Genomic DNA, 26866 nt, shown 5'->3' on the forward strand with positions numbered 1-26866 from the left:
CGGAGAAGACCGATCTACTACTGCAGTCACCGGGATTACTCATCCCCTCAAGGCCCAGAACCACATGTCATCAATAATCAAACCCCGAGCGAAAGAAGGAACTTGCAGAAATAAGATGAAGTGAAAAATGTATCCCAGTTCCAAATCCAATCACATGTAGAACAATACAAACATACCACATCCATCCGTCTATCCGTCGTCTGCTTCCCTCCTCGCCGCTGCTTTTTGGATGCCTCATAATGACTAAGCTCATGTCCATCCGTCTCATACATTACCGCAATAGTCTGCTCATCACCACACTGCCGCCCTAACCTAATATCTCGTGTATCAAAATGCTCCTTGTTAATACATGACCTCGGATACCATAGCCCGAAGCCGAGGAAAGAAGTGAAATGAAGAAAAGGTGTTCGAATCGCAAAATAAATAAGAGGAAAATGGTAAGGATGGAAAGCCTTTAGAAACTTGGGCATAAACAGGAAAGACAAGAGGGAATGATATCCAAACGCCGCCATTCCGTCAAATCGTATGGGTAAAACGAGAGAATGAAAGTGCGAATGTCTGATCGGATCAGCTGGGACCCAGGCCTCCATCGCCGTCAATGAGACGCAGGCGCTCCTTAGTTGTCTTGGCGCGCTTGGACGTTCCCTTGCCCGATCCGCGTCCACGTCCACGCTTGGGTGCCGGGGTGGACGAGGGCGTGCCCACGTTCTCTGCGGTCGACACAGGAGTTGCTGCCCCGGATGGTTTGGCACTGGCATCGTCAAAGTTGCCCTCGCCTAGGAAAGTTAGAATTTATCTCAAAGCTATACGGAAAGTGCGTAGGGAAAGGCATACCTTCGTGGTACATATCATCCAGCGTAATGTCCTTCTTTCTCTTCTGAGCTGCCTTCTTTCCGCCTTTGCCCGCACCGAACACTTCGCCGCGGTCCAGAGCCTCTTTCTCCTTCTGCTCAATGAGCTCGGCTTGCTCATCGTCGGCCAGCCACATGGCAATATCTTTCGTGCGGCTCTCCCGGTTGCGCGTGTTGAAGTCCACTCCTCCAGCCGCGCCACCTGTGATGACAACCCGCTGGACCTCTTCCTTCTGCAGGGCACGCTTACGAATCCGCTCTTCGATGGTACCCCGGGTAATCAGTCGATACACCGTAACCTGCCGTGTCTGACCAAGACGGTGGGCGCGATCCATGGCCTGAGAGTCAATAGTCGGGTTCCAATCCGAATCGTAGAAGATGACGGTATCGGCCGCAGTCAAATTAATACCCAGACCACCAGCACGAGTGGACAGCAGGAAGACGAAAATTTCAGGGCGCTGTTGGAAATCAGCCACGGTGTCGCGGCGATCCTCCAATTTGGTGCTTCCATCCAAGCGGCAGTACTTGTAATTGCGGTAAGTCAAGTACTCCTCCATCAGGTCGATCATGCGGGTCATTTGGAAGTACAGCAGTACACGGTGACCGCCTGCCTTGAGCTCGCGAAGCAATTCATCCAGCTTAGCCAGTTTACCAGAATCGGTGACAAACCGGCGCATGGATGGCACTTCAATGTGCGTGTAACGGCCCTTGGCGGAAATCGGCGGCGGAAGCATGGGGGCATGCGAGTACGGGGTAGGGTCCACCTTCTTTTCGATAATCTGTTCATCGACTTGTCTTGAAGGTATGCTATACAGTGCGTGTCGAACAGTGGCATTAAAGAGGGTGTCCTTTGCCTCGATCGACGGGACATGGCTCGAGGAAACCACAGAGATCGGAGGTGCCGATGCGGCGGGACTGACGCAGGGCTCAATGACGTTAAGGCCTTCCCGCTCGTACGTAGATTGCGAGACGGTCATCAAGTCTCGCATTATTCCCTCTGCGGCAACTTCATTGACGGCGTACTTATCATTGCGATCGACGATGTTGAACAGTGTATGCGGAAGGGCGGACTCTGCCAGCTCCTTGTCGTCATCGTAGGCAACGTTAAGCCGGGATAACCTGTTAACCTGACCCCGGCGGCGGACTGCTCGCTCGAAGACTCCGAGGTGCGATTGCTCGTATGCTTCACCAAGTGATGTATCAACAAAACGCAAGAAAGAGAACGCTCCGTCGTCCTGAATGCTTTGTTTCATATTCTCCGGGGTGAAGATATTCATCAAGTGGTTTAGGTATCGTCCGCGGAACCCGGCGTGAGGATTTTCAGCGCCCGCAATATCGACACGACCGCCTGCACCGCAAAGAAGGCGTGGCATGGGGTATTCAATCAAATTGCGGGTTGAGTACCTGACATCGACGTTGCTGCCTTCCCGAACAAACGACGCCGTCTCGGCAAAGTAGGCGGTAGAGAAGGGAGACTTTGTTTCGGCACGCTCGAACAGGTCAGGGTGGTTACAGACCTTACGGAACTGCATGACCAAATTCATCAGGGTCGTACTATCGGCCTCGTCACCGACGGCAGCCTTTTCGATAAGATCCATGATGCTGACGCGGTTCCGTAGATTGGTATAATAGGCCCGCTGGCGATAGGTAAGATCACAGAAAATGTCCTTTTCGACCTTATCTCCAAGCTCCTGCTGGACGTGCTTCTTCACACGACGCAGCATGAAAGGTTTCAAGATCATGTGTAGACGCCTCAGCTGATCCTCGTTGAGTTTCGTGTTACTCTGAGCATGAGATTCAATATCCTTAGAGAACCATTCGCTGAACTCGTCATGAGAATCAAACAATGTCGGCATGATAAAGTGAAGAAGGGCCCACAGCTCCTGCATATTGTTCTGAATCGGTGTACCGGTAAGAAGGAGACGGTTACGGCAGTGGAATCCAAGCAAGTTCTTCCATCGTGAACTCTGCGAGGACTTGATGGCCTGAGCTTCGTCCAGAATCATATACTGCCATTTCACCTTCTGGAAGTACTGAGCATCAAGCACGACGAGCTGATACGACGTCACCAGCACGTGGAACTCCGATTCCTTGGTGTAGGTGATATGCTTGCGGTCCCAGAACTTGCGGAGAATCTTACGATCCTTGGCAGAACCCCAGTAGGGAAGCACTTTGATATCCGGCACAAACTTGGTGATTTCCTGCTGCCAGTTGTGTAGGGTTGAAGCGGGCGCAATAACCAAAAATGGACCCCAGATGTTGTGTACCTCGGCGAGATAAGCCATGACGGAGATGGATTGGATGGTCTTTCCCAGACCCATCTCGTCGGCTAGGATACCGTTGATGCCCTGCTCGTACAAGTTGACCAGCCAGTTCAGACCCTTCAGTTGGTACTCCTTGAGCTTAGCGGTAAGCATGTTCGGCTGCGAGATCTCGATATCTCCCAAACTTGTAGGGTTTTGGAAGTTCAGTTCGCCCTCATCCAAGGCATCCATCTGGTCCTGATTAGAGTTGAAGGCGCGTGCTCGATCCTGCGCTTCCTGAACAGCATTCTGGGCGTTAGCCATGGCGGCCTGCCGCAAGGCGGTCTCGTCTTCGGCATCAAAGTCAAGATCCTCAAAGTTCGTAACTTTAGTGCCTGCATCAGCAACACTGGAGGGCATGTCGATAGTATGATCCTGACCCTTGCCGGGCTGGACGGTCTCACCCGTCGTTTCCACGGCTGTGTCCCCGGCAGCATCTTCTGCGCCCTTGATTTTTCGGCCAATAAAGTGAGAATACAGTTCTGTTTGGGAGATGAGGAAGTTAAGCTTGCGCCTTTGACGGTTGGCTTCGCGTTCTGCTTCCGCCTTCTTAGCAGACTCAATCTCTTGTTTCTCTGCAAGACGGCGAAGATCACGCTCCTCTCGTTCGTTACGCTTCCAAAAGGACATCATCTCACGCATGGTGCGCTTGGCGCGGGCTTGCGTATCCTTCATACTCTTGTTTGTGCGTTCCTGCCACTTGCGGGACTGCTTGCTAGCCAGCTGAGCTGTCTTGCGTAGATTCTCCTGACGCGTGCTGAGGGACAAGGCCTTGATGCGGTAGACTTTGGGAATGTCTTTCCGGGCAATGTCACGCCAGATCTGCTCATAAATCTGGTTGTAGCCTTTAGTCTCGTAGGCGGACAAGGGCGTTGGCGTGGGCTCCTTGGAGCGGCCACCTTTAACCTCCTTCTTGAGAGACTCCTTTCGGGGGTCCTCCTTAGGTGCGATAGGCAGAGGTTCGTCATTCTCCATAGCGGCATAAGCAGCCTCTGCAGCGTCCTTTTCGGCCTGCTTTTGCTCTTTCGACTTCTTTGGCCGGGTGACCGGTCCACCGCGACCGGACTTGCGTCTCGACGGCGAGCCCCGGCCAATGTGGAAGGAGCTGGTAGTGCCGCCTTCGAGATTGGGAGCCAATGGAGTGACCTCGCTGATCTCCTCTGGGGCAGTGATCCCCTCGAGAGCTCTCTTGGTGGTCTTGATCTTCCTTTGCGCCCGTTCAGCTTCACGAAGGAACTTGGCCTTCTCCGCAGAATCCTGAGCCTCGTGCGCCTTGGCCTCTGCTTCCTTTTTCTTTTGCATCTCCATGCGCACCGTGTTCTCACGACGCCGCTTGCGTTGCATGTCCTTCTTGCGCTCCTTTTCATCCTGAATTTCTTTCGCCTGGACTTCAGCAACGACGGATGCCTCGTTTGCATATCGGAATCGGTCCATGCCGGCAGTCGCTTGTTTCTCGAGGGACTTGCTGAGCTTGACAAGGAAGTCATTTCGGCGGCGCTAGAAGCCGTGTCAGTAAATCCAGAAGATTTTGCATGTGATAGAAGTCATTGCGTTACCTTGCGTCTCAGGATTTCGGCCTGTTCAGTAGCAAAGGCACGTTTCTTGCCCTTGGCGCGATATTCCTCCCGGAACCGGTCGTAACCAGGGGCTTCCACATCGCTCTTGTCCGCTTCGGCCATATCAGCCAACGCCTTGTTGAGGGCTTCTGTTTCCCGTTCAGACATCACTTGCCGAGATCCGGCACCACGAGGCTGAGCGAGCGTCTTTGAAGACTCAGAGACGCCGTTGGCCACATTGGAGGCCCGTGAGTCGGCTGTCTTTTGCTCAGTTTCCGGTGGATTGCGACGGCGTTTCTCCGTGGTGGGCTTCTTCTCCAGTCTCGGTAGAGAGGCGGTGAGAGGCGGTGCCCGGTCTTTGGACTTTTGTGAAGGAGCAGCCGAAGCTACGGGCGGAGGACTGAGACTGGGTTGGGCTGTTGCTGCGGGCGCTAGGGGAGTTGGGGTAGCCTCGGCAGAAGATTGTCTCGGGGGAGGAGCGCGCTCCTCAGTCGGTCCGGAGAGAATGCTGGCAAAAGACATGGGATCTGCTGCCCTCGTCGGTTTCTACACGTAGCAGAGCATCACAGCGTCAGTCAATGTGTAGGGAAATGTGGCCATGACTAACAAGGGGATAACATACCACGTCCTTGGGGGGTGAAGACGCTCGTGGCTCGCGCACCGCAGAGGAGGATGGATAACCCATAACACCGTGAGTGCCCATCGAAAATTGGGAATCTGTCTCCTTCTTGGGTGAGGTTTGGGGATGACTATCGGGCCGACCAGCGGGATGGGCGTGGGACGGTGTTGAGTGACCGTAGGGAGATGCGCCGTTACCTGACAAGACGGAGCCAGGATAGGGCCGCGGGAGAGCAAACTGTGGGTTTCCAGCCGAAGAATGTGCCTGGTATTGCGACGGCGGTTCCGAGGGATGAGATGACGGTGGCGCGGCGCCGTTCAATGGCGGCAGAGTGCCTGGCAACGGGGAAGGCGCATGGGAGAAGTGAGGGCTCCTGGACGAGAAGGCAGGAGGCGTCTGGGGTGGATGTTGCTGGTATTGTTCATTGTTGGCGTAGTAAGGGCGGCTTTTAGTCGGGGGGGAATAAACCGGATAGCGAGACTGCTGCGTGGGAGATTGAGGATTATAAGGCGGAGCCCCCGTCATGGTGGCCGCGTGTGCCGGGGAACGCGGCGGCGAGTGTTAGAAGATGGTGCCAGCAACAGGGACCGCGAAGGCGATGGGGGTGGTTGGAGGAGGAAGGGGAGAAAACGTGTTCGGGGCGAACAAGGACCGTTATGAAGAACGAGGGCAGGCCATGCGCGAAGGGGGTTTCGAGAGGATTTATCTCAGGAAGATCTCGATGGGGGGCGATCACGCGTCGGGTTGGTTGCCGCAGCTGGTCCCAGCTATCTGCGGAAGGAATTAATTCTGAGAGGCCTAAATGGGGAGAAGTGGAGAAGGAAGGCTGGAGGTTATTGGGAGGAAGGATGGCGATGATATGAAGGCAGGAGATGATGGGGGAGAGATGGAAGAAAAAGACAGGGAAGGATGAGGTGGAAAAGGGAGGATCGCCTCACCGGATTGACAGGAATCTTCGGAGGGCTCCAAAGTGCTTGTGGTGAGCGAGCCAACAAACCCTCCACGGGTCAACCGTTCCGGACAGGATGCGACAAGAAACACAGGCCCAGCCAAGCCGTGAATGGGCTACCCGATCGGGGAATGGTCCTGGGCCGGCTGAGAACACTACTTGAGAAACCCCAGCAATGTTCGCAACGGGGATCCTCAAGATGAATTGATGGAGAATTGGGATTGGGATTCAAATGGGGGGGAGGGAGTGAGGTGGATGTGGTTGTGGATGTAAATGTGAAAGATGGAGGAGGTGAGCAGCAGGTAAGGGGAAAGAAGAGTGGAGGGTGATGATCTCAGTTCAGTTCAGGTCTGGTGTTGTAGTGTAGTGTAGTGTAGTTAGTGTAGTGTATCGTACCTCAGTTTGAGATACCTTTCCTTCCTTAGCTAGACGTGGTGGTGGTGGTGAATGGGGTCGTGCTCCGGGGAGGAGATGGCAGAATACATAGATGATGATGAGAAAGATGGAAGTTCGAGATGAAGATTAATCTCACTGGGGATAGGGATTGGGAAGGATGGATGGATGATGAAGAGGATGATGGCGATGGTTCCAGTATTTTTGATTTTTTTTGCGCTGCTGCTTCCCTTTCCCCCCCTTTGGGCCAACTTTCTCCCTCATTTTCCCTCATCTTGTCTCGTTCCTTCTTTCGTTTCTTTCTGCTTTCCCCATCCAATCCCGCACCTGTCCGTATGTATTGGTATTACCGTTACGGAGTGTTACTGACCACTAGCCGTTGCCCAGATCACCACAGCTGAAGTTCGCAGCAGCTCGATGCCTTCTTCCAGCCTTCTCCTAGCCTTCTCCTGTCTGAAACATGGAATTTTCTCCCCGAATATTGGGGTTATTCTATACAAGGCAGACAATCATCTACACAACGTCTATTGCATACTTTTCTCCATCGAAATTCATCGAAAAAAGTATAACTCTACCTCGTCTATCTCCAACGATCTCTCCTGCATCTGGACCGGGGAGGCTCCGTTCCATGATCGAACTGTTTAGTTCGATACAGGTAATGACCGTCTCCAGACATCATCGCCTTTCGATCGGGAACGGAGAGAGCAACTGACTGTGACTGACGGACTCTTTCGGGTTTTTATGGAGATTACCGCCAACTCTGTCCCCCGGTTCTCCCATCATCCATCACGCTCTCAGAATCTCTCACAAAACAGGACACTTCATCGTACACCTGATCATGAGGGGGAGGGATGGTCGCGTGTGCTGCTGCCCCTCCAGGGAATTTTGACACGATTTGAAGCGCCTGCATCGGCTTACATTGTCCGGCGTACATGGACTAGGTAGACCCTACAGCCGTAGATAAGTCGAGTAACTACGCCGGCGTCTTGCCATGTCCAGGATCCATCCATATTGTGTTCCCGGCATCTCGCGACTTCGGTTCAAGAATACATCATCAATTACTAACAAGCACGCTTGGAGACCGCAAATCTTTACCATTTCAGCATTTCTGACAGAATTGAAGTTCAATAGCTATTTCTGTTACCTCTGTGTTTCTAATTTCTCTAGAATGCCGATAGCTTCAAGTTGGCGGTTGAACATGGAGCGTGGCAATTACCTTATCCCGGGGGTGATGAGGAGCTATCCCCATGTATCTTGCCGGAGCTACCGCCACCAAAGTTTAGTGCCACGCACAATGAGATCGTCTGGCATTGATATCCAATGACAACCCCAGAGTAGACGTTCTCGGGTTGGACTGCGGCTGATGGTTACATACTAACGCAACGCTTGTCCGAACGAGGAGTTGCACCAATAATTAGATAGGTGCTTATTCATAAAGGGGAGTTGACTCGTCTCTCCACCAAGGGATGTCTATATGGATCCAAAACTATTTAGGTAGAAGGGCATGGGTGATACTCTGAGCTAAATATTCGCCTGGTAATGGCTTCAAATGCTATGAACCTTGCAAGAGTAGACCTTTGTACTACTTATATAACCTTGAATTAAAGCTTCTAGCCATCCTATGATAGGTATTTTGCTCAAAGTTGCACGACCCATGCCCATGCCAATGATCAGGGCTCAGCCGGCGCTGCAACAGGTGTACATGATGGCCCCGTTGCAACAAGTTCTTCTATCCAAGCTGCAAGTAAACCATGTTCAAGACTAGAGAAAAGAGAAATCACCTAATTTCTCTAAATTCGCAGTCTATTACTCAGTAGCGACTGAGGTGCTAGACCAAGCATCAGTTCTAACCTAGCAATCCCTGGCGTCCTGACACTCCATCCATGTTGGATTGGCTGATCGGGTTGTTTGCTCTATGATAATCATTGAACAGACTCTATAGATCTCTTCGTAAATAGTTAAAAAGCATGACCAGACTCATTGCTAAGAACACCTCCGAAAAGGGTTAAGATGAGCTCGTGGTCAGGTGGGTGCCCCGGAGGTACTCGATCAGACCATCCACAACTGGGCTTTTTCAACCTTCCATCTGCCCTTTTGCCTGGAAGCTTCCGCAGATTCAGTTCTCTGATGATACTGCCACTGATCATGATATTGTGTTCTTATCATGTCTGGCCACCACTCACTGGTGATGCCATTGAACCACCGGGAAGCTGCGAGATCGGCTGAGGGCTGCGAATCCCATGCAATCTAGCCGCAGCAATGAGAGTTCATCTGCGGAGAAACCAGCCAGGGACAGGATTCGGCAGAGCACGAAGAGTTCGAGGTATAGGAACTAGCCACAAGGTAACGCAGAGGAACTAAGGAATATTCTTGAATTTGGGGTGAGACAAAGGGATGCGATGCAACGATCCTGGGTGAGGCCCAAAAGGCAGCGATAAGAATGATCGGCCTAACGCTCTCGGATCGCCCGTCCAACCATGCGCCTTGAAATCTGCGGTGGTAGAAGATCTATCCGCAAGCATGCTTCTGCTACTGCCTTCATTGCTGCAGATTTTGATAGAATTGAGTGCTATAGACTGGGGAAATCCCGAGAAGGAAGCCGTTCGTCCGCGTCATCCGCGCCTCTCTCGCTCTCAACCTTCCATCGGAATAATCAACCCCTCTTTGCCAACACGAACCAGATGCTGCAAGCTGGGGCTGGGCCGACTTAATGCGGTTCCAATAGCGGGGATCTGATAATAGAGGGTCTTTATAGCCAGCGTTCCTCGTATACATCTGGGGTTTCAGGATGTTCATTTCCCCCCACGCATTTCCCGCGAATGGAAACTGCGGAGAGAGCTTGAGTTTCCATGACGTCTATCCCGTCTGCCATGTCCCGCCATCCCGACAGCCATGGATCGGGATCCTCAACCACTTAAACCCACTGAGACATTGATGCGGGATATTTTCCAAGAGTGGCTTGGGGCATACATCTTTACTGGGCTGTCTGTGAATATCGTCTCTTACTGAATTGGGCATGCTGTAAGCCCGAGGATGGCCGCCCGGCCGAAAGACCAAGAGCCAGCTCTAGGCTCGGTGACTACTACTTCCTTGTCAGTATCTCCTGGCATGAATCCCTGTCCTGCCACTGGATCCTCCTGGTTCGACGTCACTCGATCCCAATTCACTTCCGGCGATGGGCGGACATCACCCCACCTGTCCGTCATACCCGGCAACACCACCAGGACGCAACTACATAAAGCCACGAAGGTTTCTCGCCCCTTGACCTGGGAGACCCTGATTATTCGTCTCACAGAAACATCAATTGCTTTCATCAGCTTCACATCACATCGTATCTTTGTCATCTACTATCTCAACCGATTCCCCGGTCTGCCAACATGACTATTCCGGAGAAGCAATGGGCCCAAGTGGTCGAGAAGAAAGGTGGACCCGTTGTTTACAAGCAGATTCCGGTTGCAAAGCCTGGCCCGGACGAGATTTTGGTCAAGATCCGGTATACCGGAGTCTGCCATACCGACTTGCACGCCATGAAGGGTGACTGGCCACTCGATTTGAAGCTTCCGCTCGTGGGCGGACATGAAGGAGCTGGCGTGGTCGTCGCCACGGGTGAACTCGTCAATGAGTTTGAAGTTGGAGACCACGCTGGTATCAAATGGTTGAACGGATCCTGTTTGGCTTGTGAGTTCTGCAAGCAGGCTGACGAACCCCTCTGTCCTCACGCTTCGCTATCCGGCTACACCGTCGATGGTACGTTCCAGCAGTATGCCGTCGCCAAGGCCAGTCATGCGTCGAAGCTTCCCAAGGAAGTTCCCCTTGATGCTGTCGCTCCGATCCTCTGTGCCGGTATCACCGTCTACAAGGGATTGAAGGAGTCTGGAGCCCGCCCCGGCCAGACCGTCGCTATTGTCGGCGCCGGAGGTGGACTCGGATCGCTGGCTCTGCAGTACGCCAAGGCAATGGGACTTCGTACCATCTCTATCGACGGTGGCGATGAGAAGAGAGCCATGTGCGAGAAACTCGGATCGGAGGTTAGCCCCCATTCTCCCGATACCACCACATTTGGCTAATCACATACCCACAATGCAGGCATACATCGACTTCAAGACGTCCAAGGACGTGGTTGAGGACGTCAAGGCAGCCACTCCGGAAGGTCTGGGTGCTCACGCTGTGATCCTTCTCGCTGTGGCCGAAAAGCCCTTCCAGCAAGCAACCGAGTACGTTCGCTCCAAGGGCAGTGTCGTCGCTATCGGCCTGCCAGCCGGCGCGTTCCTTCGAGCCCCTGTCTTCAACACTGTTGTCCGTATGATCAACATCAAGGGAAGCTACGTTGGCAACCGACAGGATGGCGTGGAAGCCGTAGACTTCTTTGCTCGCGGACTCATCAAGGCTCCGTTCAAGACGGCTCCTTTGGAGGATTTGCCGCGCATCTTCGAACTGATGGGTATGTGTAATACCTGCTAATATTTTACTCGGGTTACTAACAAGACAACAGAACAAGGCCAGATCGCCGGTCGGTATGTCCTTGAAGTACCTCAGTAAGCGAGTAGACACGGAAAGAACTGGGATATGGCTTCACGAGTTGCTGGACAGAGTGTATTAGCCAGTCCTGAACTACTACTATGATAGGTTAATGACTACGATAATGTCTCTATGACATACTAAACATGATAAATGAAATAAAATAATTCCCACGCATGATATGACATATACCAAGTAATAGAGCTTCCATGAACATGAAGCAAGCACGCCCGCCCTACTACAATTAATCCAGCCTACGGGGGACATATCAGCGTCCCATCCATCCATCATGCATAATCATCAGTCACATCACATCACCACTTACAAGTCTACCTAATTAGTATCTAATCAGATACCTATACAGTAGATAAAGTACACCAAGCCTAATTCATTCAACGGACGTAAGTTACAACATACTCTACTAACCACCATGATTCTATACAAGTTAACGATGTTCCTTGCGATTGAGATAGCAGTAATCCCTCTATAATACCAACCCACATCGAAGCCCATTCATACCTACTTAAACACATTGAGACTCATCTAATATGGACATACAACAAAACCAAACCCATCACTTCATCTCATCCTCACTCCCACTCCCACCCCCACCCCCACCCACCGTCATCTGCGGCCCTCTATACACCTTCCTCGCATAAACCACGTAATAAACCATCGCGCCCAACCACAAACTCCCATTAATCACAATCGTATAGTTCATATCCTGCGCTATACCCACACCAACACACCATCATTAGTTTTCATCCTCTCCTCAACCCAAACAAACTTCACCCAAAGGGATAGATAGATTTACTTACGCGATGGATTTGCTCCCCCCGTCGGAAACATACTCAACACAATAACATACGCCAAATAAACCACCGCGGTAACAGCAATCGGTTTACTAAACCACCCCGTATAAAACTCTCCCGGATGAAACCGCTCCTTACCCCAGACAAGACGACTAAGGATGGGGACCATCCAGGCGAGATCATTCCCGGCAACGGCGAGGGAGAAAAGGGCACTAGAGGCGGCTTCATCGATAAGACAGAGGAGGCCTAGGATGATGGAGATGAGGACGACGAAGCAGACCATTCGGACGGGTTGGTAGCGGACGCGTTTGCTCACGTGTCGGAAGAAGGAGGAGAAGGGGAGGGCGCCGTCGCGCGAGAAGGCCCAGCTTTGGCGGGAGGCGGCGACGACCTGTATTTTTTTTTATTATGAGTTTTGTTTTGTGGGGATGTATGTGATGGGTGAATGGGGGTGTACCAAGCTTAGGCCCATGAAGAATTGGACGATTGCGACGACGACCATGAAGCCCAGGGCACCGCTTTTGCCGAGGGCGTCGTAGTAGATCTATCCATACCTTCGGTTAGTACTATATTATAGGGTATAGGACGGAGGGAATGGAAGGGTGGGTGGGTGAGTACCTGCGCCATTGGCTGACCGAAACTCGAGTTCAACACGGCGTTGAGATCCGGGTTGATCACGGCAGCGATGAGTGCGAGAGATACAAACCCTAACAGACCGCAGAGTCCGGCAGACCAGATGATCCCTAAGGGTACAGCACGCGCCGCATGGCTAGCTTCCTCGCTCATGTGGACGCAGGAGTCGAATGCGCCGATGGTCCAGATGGGCGACATCCACGATAGCATGAAAGTCCAGCCCTGGGGCCAGGTTGTGAGGTTCTCGGAGTGTCCGAAGACATATGTTCCCGAGTTGATCTGTCCCCCGCGGACGGCTTTACCGATGGGCAAGGCGAGGACAGTGGCCAGGACGAGGCCGACGTTGCTCACGATACAGGCGGACTGGATTTTGGGCATGATGCGCGCACAGAAGATGGCGATGAGGCCGTGGACGACGACGCAGGCGACGTAGGTGCCGTATAGGACGGGTCGAGAGGCAGTCCAGTTTCCATCACGCGCGATTGATACGACGGAGAGGAGCATTGTAGCGAAGCCGTCTTGTCGGCTAGGGTCAGCGATGGGAGGATACGGAGGGTTCGAGGGATTCGCATACAATCGATGGAGCAGACGCCGCCGATGAGTCCGAGACTATTGCTGTACCCTACTACGAAGCTGAGAGGGTTCTTCCACTTCTCGCCGCTGAAGTAGTGAGTCCAGAAGTAGAGACCACCGGCTGTCGGCATGGCGGATGCTAGGTCGGCCTATACCAGTGGAGCAGTGAGCATTCAGCAATTCGATAGGCATGAGAGATTTTGTGCAGCAAACATACCATTGCCAAAGCTACGATGAAGATAAACACACTGGCAGAGAACCATCCTGCACGAATCATCAGAATCTCTACCTAGAGGCTACCAAACAACAGCGAAACCCTTACCCTAACTCAAGTTAGCCAAGAATTCCCCATGTATGTAAATCCAGCATGCATATGCAACCATACCCAAACCATGCCCGCAGGACCAGCAGGAATCGAATACGAAAGTGTCGAGGCAATCGAGGGCAACAATCCCATAATACTAAAGGCGATAGCGAAGACCTGGACGGTGGAATAATGACGACGCAGTTCCTGCTTATACCCCAGCGTAGCTTATCCGATGCGATCAGCACAAACAACCAACCAAAAAAACCAACAACTCGATAGAAGTAAAGATGATAGTATGGCATACCCAAAAGCTGCGAATCCCCCTGCTCGACGGGAGCATCTTCATCAGCTACACGAGCAGCATCCTTGAGTTTTTCCGCCATCATGGAAAAACGAGATGGAACAGCAGGTAACAAACAGAGCAATGAAAGAAGAAACGTGAATGACAGCAGAAGGATGCACAAGTACCAGACACTCAACTTATACTAGTTCCAATGAGTACACGGCGCGGGGTTCCAGACCTCCTCCAATCCATCGGGAGTATAACAAGTATCTATCATCCATCTTTTACGCCGAATGGGAGAAAGAAAAAAGACAGTGCTGATAATCCATTCATCCTCCGATAAGCCCAACAAATCGGTGGCGTCGCGCAACCAAATAGGTAAGTAGCCACATCCAAGTAAAATCAACCAACCAACGAAAGAGACGCCATCGATCAGGAGAGCTGCAAGACTGGGATGTTGTTATCATGACTCTTATCGCGGGGGAACCCTAGCACAACGCCCGAGCAGCCAATCTGGATGATCCTGCGTCTGATAACAACCCGTGCTGGGCCACCATAGTCTGGAGGCTTGTCGCGAAGGATCCATTGCCGATTGCCCATTCGGAATCGGAAGTGACAGAAGAGGGGGAAGGAGGATTGTTCCGAGGTTTGCTGCTAGTCAGTAAGTACTCTGCCGGTACTGCCAGCTGGGGAATCACGCGTCTACTAGTGAGAGGGGGATCGGCCTGTCCGACTAGACGGGCTTGGCTTGATGGGCTTATCTATCTATGGATTGCAGTATATGACCTACGCATGTGCTTCGTTGCAATTCAACGAACAAGAAGAATCTCAATCATTCAAATCTAAAATGAAACATGGCAATCATACACAATGACATGTGTCCAGGGTGTCCAGACCCGGCTATGCCAAAGAACAACAATATAAAGAAGCAGCTGCACCGGTATATAGTGGATATACAAGCACCCCCGCATAAGAAAAAGAGGATTGCTGTCTGGAGCATACTCGCTACTGAACGCAACAGGGCGAGCTACAACCACCGACAGACCCCCAGGGGTCGAGCAGAAGGAACAACCATCCCGAAAATAGGAGGCTGGCAGAAGAAACAGTGGAACAGAAGATGGAATCATGCATTATGAGTACACACAAGGTGGAAAAGAAACGAATGGAGTATCATCTAAACAGCGCCAGGCCCCTTGTGGTTCGACTGATCTAACAAAAGTCGAGGCTTGATATAATCTTCGTCCAACTGCCGGAACCACGCCGCGTGGTCCCCGGACGGTCCTCCCGAGAAGAGGTCTCGAATGGCATCGCGAGCACTCAGTCCAGTTTCGCGCCGGTTGGGCGAGGTATTGTTGGGGGGTGTGGTCTGCGACGGCTCCAGATATTGTTGAGGCTGGGACGGCGATCGCCTGAGGCGCGAGGTAGTCGGCGCCGGGGCGGACGGGGGGAGGTCGTCATCGGACGGCGCATCCTCGACATCAAGGTCAAATGTGTCCAATTGATCGGCGTCTGCCACACGGTTCTTTCCAGTAGTCCTCAAGCCAAACTCGTCCTCACTGGCCACATCGCTATCGCTGTGGCTGCGGGCGGCACCACCCAGCAGCGTGGCTGTCGACGTACGATCACGCCCTGAATCTCTCTGGCTGTATGCGTTGGAATAGAGCCGGGCATGGCCTCGCGTACGGCCCGAGCCGGATGGAGGAGGGCTGGGGCGACGGTTGTTGCCGCTCGAATAGCTGTTGTTCCGGTCTATATCGCCGCGCGGCACTCCGTCCAACGGAATGGTCGAGTCCATACGGCGCGGCGTGTATCCCAAGCCTGTATCGGAGCGTTTGTAGTAGGTGCCACCGTTGGTGACCTCGATGTCAAACTCATCGTCCGACTCGATCTCTTCAACAACTCCAGTCCGGATTCCCAGAATCTCCAACATCCGGGCCGTCGTGCCACCGAAAATGATGACGGTCAACACCACCACCACGAGAACAGTGGCTCGCAGCGCCGGGGCGTTGACGCCCTTCAGGCCCGCGGCCAGCGCAACACCGACAGCTCCGCGCAGACCTGCCCAGAAAAGCATTGCTTGATAAGCGAAGGGCAGCTCGTCAGCAACATCCATGCCGCGGCGACGGGCTCTGTAGCGGATAAACCAGTTGATCGCCTTGGACAGCGGAAACACCGCCAAGTAACGCGCAATACAGATACCGAAAACGGCGACCAGGATAAAGAGAGGCTTGAACTGTAGATGTCTTTGGACAAGCAAGTCGAGTCCAAGATAAATGAAGATAAAGTTCTCCGACAACTGCGCCATCACTTGGAAGAGGTATTTCGTGGTGAGTTGGGTACGGCGCGACATGTTATAGTATGCATAGTGTTTGAGAGTGATTCCACAGAACAGAAGAGACACAATGCCTAAGAATGTCAGCTTGCTTCACACCATTGGTGAAAAGCACATCACTCACCAGACAAATAGACACCATTCGAGAAGAAGTAGCTGGCATAGGCGATAAGGACAATCAAGCAACTCTCAATCTTGGGCTGGCGGCGCACATGCGTGTACTTCAAGCCCAGAGCGGTCATGATGCCGACGATGATACCCACCATCATACTTCCAAAGAAAACCAGCAAGAACACTCCAATAGCCTCGAACAAGTTCAAGAAAGTCAAGGAACCCGCATCACTGTCGGCGTACTTCTGCGCAGTCTCGAATAACACAATAGCGATGGCATCGTTCAAGATCGACTCGCCAAAAATGACCGTGTAGAGCTTCGGCTCGACTTTGTACAAGTTGAAGATAGCCAAGATAGTGACTGGATCCGTCGCCGACAGAGTCGCACCGACGGCGATGGCCTCAACGAAGGAAATATTCAGCCCATCCAACGGAATTCTCGTCCAGACAAACAAGACCAGTCCCAACACAATAGCAGAGATAAACGTTCCCGCGAAGGCGAAGGTGAGAATGGTACCGATGTTTCGGAAGAAGTTCGCTTGGTGTAATTCGTAGCCCGACGCCAAAATAATCGGAGGAAGGAGAAGGTTGAAGAAGAATTGATAATCGAAGGTGACGCTATCCTGAATAGGTGACTCAGGACTCAATCGGATGATCAATCCGACGAACATGCCTAAAGTTATCCCACACCCATGAGCGCCTGACCCTCACAATATCCCGAAAGGAAACAACCAAGCTGCGATCGACGTACCCGCAAATATAGACAGCACTGTTTCGTGAACCGCCTGAATCTTCTTCTGTTGGAGAATGTAGCTTGTGAATAGCGCGAACATCAACAACATAATCAGGATGAAGAGCGCCCAGGAGCTGAAGAACTCCTTATCGCCGGTATCCGGAGCATCTGCTGTAAATCCGACATTGTCAGATCGAATGGCCAAGACCAGAGATAGATTATTTTGGAAGGAGTATAATGCGCGTACCATCATCGGGGTCCGTATCCGAATCCACAGCTCTCCCTGAAAAGCACGAGGTCGTTAGTGATCATTTTCGTTTCAAATTGCCCGACCGCGTATGCATCCATCACAAGGGGCCGCCGCCGCCTCCTCACAGAGGAAGCCCCAGGGATCTCTCAACCATCAACCCGAAGCTTGACATTCTCCTAACTGATCCACTGACATCGCATGGGGCATTGAAGACATACGGATTAGCTGGTGTAAAAAGTCGCCCATCACTTGGGTAGCCATTGTTTGGGGATATCCCTCGCAATCACGACGCGGATGACGGTTTAACGCCCAGCAGCGAGTCTCTGGTACGGGGACCAGGCACACATAATCTGCCGATCGCAAAAGACCTGACGGGAGGCAGAAAGGCGCAACAGCAGCGAAAAGCGAGAGACTGTAAAGATGTGTGAAGCGAAAGCTGGCATGAGTTGTAGGGGACAAGTATTCGTCAACGCCCGCCGGAGTCCCGCGTGGCCAAGACCCGTCGCTGTTCGGCCCGCTGATCCTCCTGGCGTGTGACGTCGCCTCAATAGAATGAACTATTGCTGGTTACTTTTTGCCTACAATAACGGGTCTTTCTTTTTTCTACTATGCCTTCCACTTCGGCCTGGTGTTACAGATTATGAGAACTCTCCATCAATGTGTAATATTGATATTACTATCACTGTGTCTGTTACTCCACCCCAGTAATATAACTCCTACGATGAAACACTCACTCCCCTTGCTCCCTCGGTAAGCCTGCTGGTCAGCACTGCCGCCAGTACTGCCGCGCAACCCCCGAACCTCATCACCCACCCAACACTGTCATCCCATGGCTCACCCCGAGGCTTCTGGAACGCCTTGAAAATCGCACTAGAAATCAGACTCGAGATGATTTGTGGCGCCGAGATGGCCACATTGTGCAGTCCGAGGATGATCCCTGCCTGCGCCAGATTTTCTTCCTCTTCCACTTCCCCTGCCTTTGTAGTTGAATTGGGTGATCCATTCTCCAGGTCTTGCTCGTCGGTATTGGCTCGGGCTGGTAATCTCGTATCATCGCGAGGCTGCTCGGAGACTGCACCCATATTCTGATGCCGCCGGATGCGACGCTCCGTGTCAATGCGGGAGACCTCCGCAGAGATTAGGGCAAAGGGTGCCCAAAGCGTCAATGCCCACGAGATACCAACGATCCCGATAACCACCGTTGCCGCCTGGTAAGAATAGATGAAGAATGTGCTAAACATGCAGACAGCGAACAGGATGTGCGACATGAGCCACGCACGCCGAAGAGTAAATCCGGGGATCTGCAACTTCGCTAGCCACTTATTCTCTCCCGAATCGCCCTTATCGATTCCCAAAATGGGCGCGGGTGCTTCCATGGCAGTGCTAATTGAGGATGTAGACAGCCTTCTGTTGCCTAGGAAGGGCTCGTCCTCCGACTCACCTTCCGTAGGAGTGGGCTCAGAAGGAACAGCTGACTTGTAGGTAGGAACAACAAGGACAGGCAGCGTTAAGTTTGTCACAAATGAGATGATTGCGTAGACCAGCAGCGCAAAGGTCCCAATTCTCGTAGCTTCTTCCCAAGCTTTGTTAATATCATCATCCGAGAGACCCGGGTGTCCATCGAAAATCGGATTCACAAAGAGCTGCCCGATATATGTCGTGGAATAGAAAAGGAAAGGAAACCAACCCACCCACGCGGCAAGTTGAACTTCGCACACCTTGGCAATCTCCGGCGGCAGGTGTTTGATCGACTTGAAAACGTGCTTGAAGAATGTCACAAGCCCAGGGTTCCCCGATGAGGGCATGCCATCTAGACGGGGATCGCGTTCTTTAATGTATAAACAGCTGACCAACAACGTTATCCCAAGTGCGACGGACGCCAATGCACAGAGGACTTTGAACTGTGTGTTTCCCAAAAACGGGAACCATTTAGGCAGGTCCATGTATCCAAAAATGTACCCAAGAATGTTACCAACGCCGGTGAGCCGACTAGCCCATGCATTTGCCGCCTCCTGCTGGTGCGAAGGGGCATTATCCACAATGAAACACCGGATGCCTGCCTGCACTGCAACCGAACAGTCACTTTAAGTTTGCACATATAAGCGAAGCATAAGGAAACCTACCAGTATTTACAGAAAAGTCAAGGCAGTACATCAGGATGGTGGCCAGTACAATGACCACTGTCCGCGTTGCACTGGAGGCCGGATCAACACCGAAAAGGCCAAGGAAGCCTCCGGTCATCTCCTTGACCCAGGCGAGAGCAAGGAGAGAAATGACCGTCGCGATGCCGCCCACTACCATGAACGGCTTTCTCTTACCCCATGATATGCGGCAATTGTCGCTGCAGATGCCAATATACGGCTGCACAAGGGTACCTGTGATAGGACCAGCAATCCAAACGAATGCAAGTAACGCCTTGCTCATTCCGAGCGACAGGAGGTAGGGCTATGCTCAGGAACATAATTAGCACCCTATTCCCACATGAAACCCTAGAAGCAGTGGTAGCTTACCGATCCATTCGACAGCTCAGTGGACCACACAACCTGAAGACTAGAACAACAACTTGTTAGCTTCGGGCAAAAGCCATACACCACATAGATACAGTCTTCGACCAGATCGCCAACGGACCAGACTAGCCACCTACCCGCCGATGCTCAAAGTCAACAAAAACAGGTACCAGCTGCTCTTCGTCTCAGACAGAGGGTGAGCATCTCCAGCCCCGCTGGTCCCGTTGTTATCTCCATTTCTTGACATCGAATGCACTTGATTATTGTCAGATGCTCCCACCAAGGGGGAAGTTTCGTCAGCGAACCGCTCATGCGTCTCTGGCATTTGATCTAGCTAAAAGCAGCGTTGCTGGACACAACGATCCCCTGTTAACAATCGGGGAATTCAAAAGAAGTTACCGCGCGTGTGTGTGATACGATCAGGTCTTCCTGCGTTAGTCATTCATGGGATAGAAAAAGCCCCGAGGATAGCACACGCGGACTAGTAGCATATAAAATGATTAGAAGTGGATAGATAGACCCAAAGGTGTGGAAAGGCCGTGGTACACAAGCTAGTCCAGTATGGAATGCAACCGTTCTGTGGCTTCTTCCTGCCAGAGGTTGAAGCAAGTGGTAGTGCAATATAGTGTGTGATAATCTCAAACAGGCTGTTGAAACGTGGTTGGATTCCTCAGGGTTCGGCAAGAGGTAGTAGTGGACACGCGAGTATGTATTTATGGAAAGTGAAGCGCTCAGGGAGCAGTATCAGCAGATAGGAGGTATGGCACGAAGATCAAACCCTTTGGGTTCCTAGTCTTGCACCATGCTAGGCGGACTATAAGAACAGCTCACTGCAGAGAAATAAAGAGGAGGCATTCCCGATGAATACGATGGGGGTGTCCTGGATGACGATACCTTGTAGAATCGGGTCGACGTCAGCAGGCCATGCACGTGATATAGCCCGATCTGGAAGCCGGGTCGAACGGGTCACGATTGGATCAGGCGGAGACACGCAGTCGTCTGACAGGTGACAAACATCCATCCCCTGACTTACTTTTACGGCTACTAGTCATTTAACAGCATGGGTTTCATTACCATTTGATTCATATCTATATGTATGTGCTCAACCTATGCACGCCCGTCGCAGACACAAGAACCCATCTTCTCGTCTTCTCGGAATATCTATAATGGAAGAAGCTTCAAATCCTGACCCCCTTCTTGCATCCCCGCTTCAGGTGTGCCTGGAGAGCTGCAAAATATCCCACGAGCAAAGAAAAGTAGCCCTTTCAAGCTATGTGCCCTTTTTGATCAACCCTCATCTGTAAATCCAACCCACCAAATATTCCCATCACCGCGATAAATGAAATAGTACAAGAAAGCCCATTATCAACATAGCACATAAAACAAATAAAACCAGGAACCCGACCGAACAAAAGGAGACAAGATAAAAACAAGCACAATTATGGGGTAGAGACAACAGCTTACCAACCCCGAGGAACGAACACATGTAACGCTTATTATGGACACCAAATCCAGACCGACCGCAAATAGGAAACAAAGGAAGATTCAATCCAAATCTGGAAGCAGCCCCGCCATCACCCGGGGGACAAGGCCGCGAAGCAGGAGACGAGATCCTACAGGAAGCCAATAGCTGTCAACCGAGCCTCAGTGACGTGGCATCAACGTACAGGAGCCACAGGGCCGAACAGCGTACACTTGGCGATGCAATCAATCAAGAACGGAGTAAGGGACGTTTTGTATGCAGACACGCGCCCTCAACTCCTCGAGTTAATTAGTGAGAACAAACACAGTAGACGACCGAGGGTCGAGATGCAAAAGCATCAGTAAGGACTGAACAAAGCGAACAGAGAATGTGTGACATGTCTGGCAAAGTATCGACCAGTTAGAGGTCCACCATGGCGCGTCACTCATAGCTGCTGCTGCAAGAGTTGAGGCGCAATCATGTGAGGAGCGACCATTGTGGGCATAGCCGATGGCAGGGTCATAGCGGAGGGCATCGTGGTCATGCCAGGAACATTAACCATGGCACCTGAGACAGATTCAGACGGAGAAGATCCCTCCTCGGCTGAACCAAATCCGTTCTCGTCATTTTCCAGGTCTTCCTCGTGGCCAGAAAGGGGCTGCTGCCCATCCTGTTGAGCCTCGTGGATTCGACGGTGTCTGTAAGGCAGATTAGCATCCTGCAATCAATATCAAGTGAACATGCTGATAACTTACTGTGCCAGGTTATCCGATCGGGAGAATGCTTTGTTGCAGTAAGGACAAGGGTAGGGCCTCTCCTGGGTGTGTGTTCTCACGTGTCTGCATCCTTCATGTTAGTCGGCGGTTACAGAAACAATGGTTTTGAGGCTCCCGCCGATCCCTTCAGGAACCCGAACCAATTGAGAAGCTCATAAAAATAGAAAATTGCAGCTTACCGTTTCAAATGTTCTAATCTCTTGAAGAGGCGTCCGCATGATGGAATGGGGCAGGAGTGTGACTTCTGCGGGTAGGGGCCGAGCTCCATCATGGTAGCGCTCCGAGCACGACGGATGGGACCGTATCGGTCATTCTTACTCGTCGCACTGTTCTGGACGGATGCATCTAGCGCCTCACCGCTAGGGAGAGGCGCTAAGTCGTCTGGTTGATTTGCAAGAGCCAAGGTACCCTGCTCGGGGTTTTCTTCGAGACTCGGCAGCGGGGTGCCGTTGCGGGACATCTCATGCAGCAGGTTCTTCTGGGGAAGGACTGCAGCGCGATAACCATTGGCAGCCCTGAAAGACTGATCATGATGAGACTCATCCACCTCCGCTACCGGAGCCACCGAGCTAGAGACTGAGCGACGAAGGTCGCTGGGTTTATGGGCAGCGTACGCAACAGCTTGGTTCGGTGCACTAGTCACCTGGGGGTGCGGCCCAGCGCCAACGCTGGTGATACTCGGTGGTATCGAAGACCGCCGCCTACGTTGCTTGTATGTAGGAGAGCCTTCGATGACCGAGTAGACATTTGAAGGGAAAGTTCTTGCAGGCGCCGGGTAGTGCGCATGGGCAAGGTTAGACGGGGGTAGCTGCATCATTGGATTGAAGTGGGTTGCGGAAGAGATATCGGGGATGGCGGTGTAGAGACCGGTGTCTTCGTTAGCGATGTATGCCGGTTCAGCTCCAAGGTGGGAGCTGTGCTGAGGAGGTGTAACAGGCTCGAACGATAGACCCCGGTTGCTGTAGTCCTCGTATTGAGACGAAACGAACGATGGCGCCGGCGAGTATTCGACGAAGGTGGGCATGGAGGCATGGCGCTGGTGTAGACGAGCAATGGGCATGCCATTGCGGTCGTATTGAATGTGCCCGTATTCGGCTTCGCGCTTAATAACGCTCTGGGCCAGGGTGGTGGGCATAGGAACTGGGTTGTACATCGCCGGATTGCCCGACTCGTCCGGGAGAAGGGGTAGCGCCGGGGGAGCCATCTGGGGAGCCATCTGGGGAGGAGGCATAGCGTCAACGGTCCGAACCACTGGGGATGCGGGTTGGCCATATGTCGTACTTGCGTGTGCAGCAAACGATGAGGAATTTGCTTGTTGTGCCTTTGTGAGTTGTTCATACAGCGACTGGGATGAATCGAACTCGAAAGACAGAGCAGGCTCGCTGACCGCAACCGTGGTCGCCTCCTGCCCCATTTTCTCCCGCTTCAGATCACGTTCCAACGCATCGAGAAACAGCCGATCGTGTGGCACACTGTACCAGTAGAAGACTTTTTGCTTTTTCTGGGTTCGAATGCAATTGTTCTTGTAGAGGAAGTCGAGGAACGGGCTCTTGGGTTCTTCTAGAGTAGCATCAGTTCCGGCCTTGAGGTTTCGCAAGTCCGAGAAGATACCCTCCTCGAACTTCTTCGAATTCTTCACGGGGCGCCCGAAGGCCTGGAATCTGAATGCGAGGCATCTGACGATGTCGGTTCCGGAGATGTGAAAGAGATTACTCCTATGGCGAATCAGTTTAGGTGTTCTTTGATCAACTGCATGGCATTGCGACGATCGCAACTAACCATAAGACGCAAGAGATGTAGTCGCCAGTGGGAAGCAAGAAGCGCCGGATGAGTTGATCTGCATGCCAGTCCACTGGCGCCGAGAGGAGAAAGTATTTGACTATACCAGAGATAGACCATTAGTCAGGAGTCCATCAAAGGGCCTGGGTTGAAGGCACTGGAAAGCCAGACTGAAGCTACAGGCGTTGTAAGCATCGCAAAGGAAAACGTACGATTGTCAACCTGCTGCAGCGCGACTTGCGCGTCATGTGGAAGGCTTTGCTGGGCCTCAGTGGAAAGCATAAACGTCTCCGGCTTTTGGGGGGGTGCCATAGGGGCACCGTGTTGGGAATACATAGCGGATGTGATACAGTAGTCTGTCGGGGAATCAGTCAAATCTTAAAACGACGGTTTGCTTGCAAGCATAAGCGCGAACAAAGAAGAGCGCCATGGAAGCGGCAAGTGGACGGTGTCACAGAGCACCGGTTGGGCAGAGCAAGGAGTTACGCACAGTCACAACACCCGGTTAGGAAAGCGGACAAACAACCACTCGCAAGGAATCAAGGGGAGCGATCTCGGAGGATTGAATGCTATATAAAGATAGAAACAGGTTTGGATATAGGGTGTTCGACGACGGGATCGTGAAACACAAAAGGGTTATCCAAACACAGCTGATGGGTAGGAAAAAAGAGGTGCCAGCCTCTTGTATGGAAAGAGTAGCAAGCAAGTAGTAGTTAGGCGCTGACGTTGTGCCGACCCTCGTCAACAAAGGGCAAATGAAAGGCAGTGAGAAAGAGAGAGAGCAACAGAGAGTTGAACTGGGCCAGCCCGATTACAAGTCCCTTGGGTTGAGATAACTCGCACGGCGAAGATGGGGATGTGAACTGAAACGAAAGGAGGTGAAGAAGAAGAAGAAGAGGAAGGACGAAGTAAAAATGGAAGAAGAAAAACAAGAGATGCCAGTCGCGATGGGGAAGAGTAGGAGGGGAAGGGGAAGAGAGGAAGAGGAAGAAGTGGAGGGATGAAGTAGGGACTTGCTTTTTTACAGCAGAGATGAGGTACAGATCAAGTATGGAAGGGCAGTCGGTAACCGGTAATAATAATGCCAATCGATAAAATAATAATCTAACAATAAATAATAAAATCGGGAAAAAGAACAATAATAATTTTAAACGACCAGCCAGTGTCGAGAGACGGAGACTTTGGGTCTGGGAGGAGGAATTCAGGGAGCGCCGCCGACCGAGACCCGCGGATCGAGTCGCCCACTTCTGGAGTCTCTCTTTCGACTACTTTCTTCTCTCTCCCTCCTGAGCGGCTTGACTAAGTTACTTAGTTGGTTGGGCTCCGGGATACGCGCACGGCGAAAAAGTAGGGCTTTTTTTTACCCACTGAGTAAAGAATAGGAAAATATAAGTGGAGACTGGCGCCAGGGACCGACTTCAGGGCAGGGGGAAAAGGAAGAAATAAAAAAAAATAAAAAAGAATATTTCAGAGTAAATAAAATAAAATAATAATATAATAACAAAAGAGGAGAAAAAAAGAGGACAGAAAGTCTGAGAGAGCCTAAGGGCAAAAAGAGGAGAGAGAAGAGAGAAAGAGAGGAGAGAGAGGGCCCTCCCGGTAATCAAATCACACGATACAGGAATTATACACGTATGGTAAAAAGGGCTGCTCCCTGAAGTAACCTCCCCCCAGGACCGATTATCCTGCTATTTGCTTCTCTCAGCAGCGAAATCACACCTCCAAAAAGTGGGGTCAATGGTAAGATATGTAGGTATCCAAACGGTCAGGTACCAGGAGGATAACCAGATTACCAGACAGTGGGGCTGCCGCCGACTTCCAAAGATTCCAATCCATCCCATCCGTTAGTGATTTTTTTGTTGCCGGGCCCGCCTCCCTCTTGGGTTAGTCCACCTCCATCGTTGCTAAACTTATTCATAGAAACCTGCTGGAAGGTGGTAAGAGCATTCAGTACGGAGTAAGTTATCTTGTTAAGTAGTTCAACTTACTAGTCAGTTGATTTTCTGGTCGGTCATACCAACATTGAAATGAGAAAAAAAAAGGAAAAAGGAAAAATGAAAATCATCAGTTGAAAGGGCCTCTAGTACCACATACTAACTCACATATACTACAAAATAATCATCCTACACACCCTGTCTCTTCCTGCAGCTTGCAATCATACACCCCAAAGCTTTAAGCCAATCCCATTGATTCTGTGGGGTAGCCTACCTGCTCCGACTTGGCGACTGTTAATTTGAAGAGCGCTTCCTGAAGATATCTTACATCATGGGCCGCGCGATATTTACTCGCTTTCTGCTATGTGTGGGGAAGGTGTGGCTAACCTTACACAGAAGAAAGGGAATGGGCAAACAGAACATGCAAAAGTGGAGTTGGTCCGGTAGCCTAGGCACCTCCATGATGGATCATGGGTATCCGACGACCTGACTGTTGGGAATTCGGATTTGCAACCAAAATAGGATATCAATTTGCTTTCTCTGTGGACAAAATTCCTGGAGTGGGATCCAGGAAGCCTTAACACAAGTAAGCTCTATCTCTTGGCATCCCGATATTACTACCAGAAGCTTTTGGAAAAGGGGAAATCAGGAGAAGCGTTCCCCTCCGTGGTGTAGTAAGAGTAGGTATTGTGTAGTAAGTAGTTGTACACCACCAGATATGCACATAGGCGCGCACGGGCAATGTACCCTCCTCTTTCTCAACTTACTTAGGCGACGATTTATTTGGGGGCCTCATTCTTCTTGGGGGCCATTTGCCAGGTCTCCAGCCTATCCAAGCATTACACACATACACAGACACAACCCAACCCACCATTGACACTAGCACTGCATATCACACAGCCAGCGGCTATGGGAAGTGGAAAGTCACATCGAATAAGAACGAGAAGATGCGGGTTGCTTAACCGCCCAATTCATCGCTACCAACCTTCTTCTACAGTAGTAAGTAGTCCACTACCCTTCCTTCTTTTCCTTTTTTTTCTTTTTTTACACCCTTTGTGCCAGCAATGCTACCCGCTTGGTCAAGGCATGGAAATGAAATCACAAACCAAGGCGCCTCGCTGGGTTTGCCGCCCTGGGTGGAACCAAGAAAAGGCCACAACGCCAAGCCTGCACACCCGATCAAAC

At 51.6% G+C, this 26866-nt stretch overlaps 6 protein-coding genes across 6 annotated transcripts; 1 reads left to right on the plus strand and 5 right to left on the minus strand.

Annotated features, from left to right (window-relative positions):
* Positions 1-567: 567 nt before the first annotated feature.
* On the minus strand, positions 568-5854 carry ino80 (chromatin-remodeling ATPase INO80; the record flags this gene model as incomplete). The annotated part of the gene is made up of 4 exons (XM_035505343.1): positions 568-776; positions 835-4651; positions 4711-5256; positions 5333-5854. The coding sequence occupies 4 exons, from the start codon at positions 5852-5854 to the stop codon at positions 568-570; spliced, it is 5094 nt and encodes a 1697-aa protein (XP_035361236.1).
* Positions 5855-10048: 4194 nt separating this feature from the next.
* Positions 10049-11210, plus strand: AtWU_10239 (zinc-dependent alcohol dehydrogenase; the record flags this gene model as incomplete). Its single annotated transcript, XM_035505344.1, has 3 exons — positions 10049-10699; positions 10758-11112; positions 11164-11210. 3 exons carry the CDS (start codon positions 10049-10051, stop codon positions 11208-11210), a joined length of 1053 nt encoding a protein of 350 aa, XP_035361237.1.
* A 553-nt stretch (positions 11211-11763) lies between these two features.
* AtWU_10240 (putative GABA permease) lies at positions 11764-13897 on the minus strand (the record flags this gene model as incomplete). Its single annotated transcript, XM_035505345.1, has 8 exons — positions 11764-11918; positions 12008-12392; positions 12459-12545; positions 12620-13152; positions 13209-13356; positions 13425-13496; positions 13593-13738; positions 13819-13897. The coding sequence occupies 8 exons, from the start codon at positions 13895-13897 to the stop codon at positions 11764-11766; spliced, it is 1605 nt and encodes a 534-aa protein (XP_035361238.1).
* A 1074-nt stretch (positions 13898-14971) lies between these two features.
* Positions 14972-17484, minus strand: AtWU_10241 (bifunctional K:H/Na:H antiporter NHX1; the record flags this gene model as incomplete). Its single annotated transcript, XM_035505346.1, has 5 exons — positions 14972-16203; positions 16254-16913; positions 16992-17144; positions 17221-17256; positions 17442-17484. 5 exons carry the CDS (start codon positions 17482-17484, stop codon positions 14972-14974), a joined length of 2124 nt encoding a protein of 707 aa, XP_035361239.1.
* A 455-nt stretch (positions 17485-17939) lies between these two features.
* Positions 17940-20042, minus strand: AtWU_10242 (putative sucrose transporter; the record flags this gene model as incomplete). The annotated part of the gene is made up of 5 exons (XM_035505347.1): positions 17940-19288; positions 19347-19668; positions 19734-19773; positions 19868-19985; positions 20036-20042. The coding sequence occupies 5 exons, from the start codon at positions 20040-20042 to the stop codon at positions 17940-17942; spliced, it is 1836 nt and encodes a 611-aa protein (XP_035361240.1).
* A 1595-nt stretch (positions 20043-21637) lies between these two features.
* Positions 21638-24083, minus strand: steA (sexual development transcription factor SteA; the record flags this gene model as incomplete). The annotated part of the gene is made up of 5 exons (XM_035505348.1): positions 21638-21890; positions 21948-22031; positions 22148-23683; positions 23748-23847; positions 23960-24083. 5 exons carry the CDS (start codon positions 24081-24083, stop codon positions 21638-21640), a joined length of 2097 nt encoding a protein of 698 aa, XP_035361241.1.
* Positions 24084-26866: the final 2783 nt, after the last annotated feature.

This window comes from Aspergillus tubingensis (genome assembly GCF_013340325.1).
Source record: "Aspergillus tubingensis WU-2223L DNA, scaffold_12, whole genome shotgun sequence".
Classification (NCBI taxonomy): Eukaryota; Fungi; Ascomycota; class Eurotiomycetes; order Eurotiales; family Aspergillaceae; genus Aspergillus; species Aspergillus tubingensis.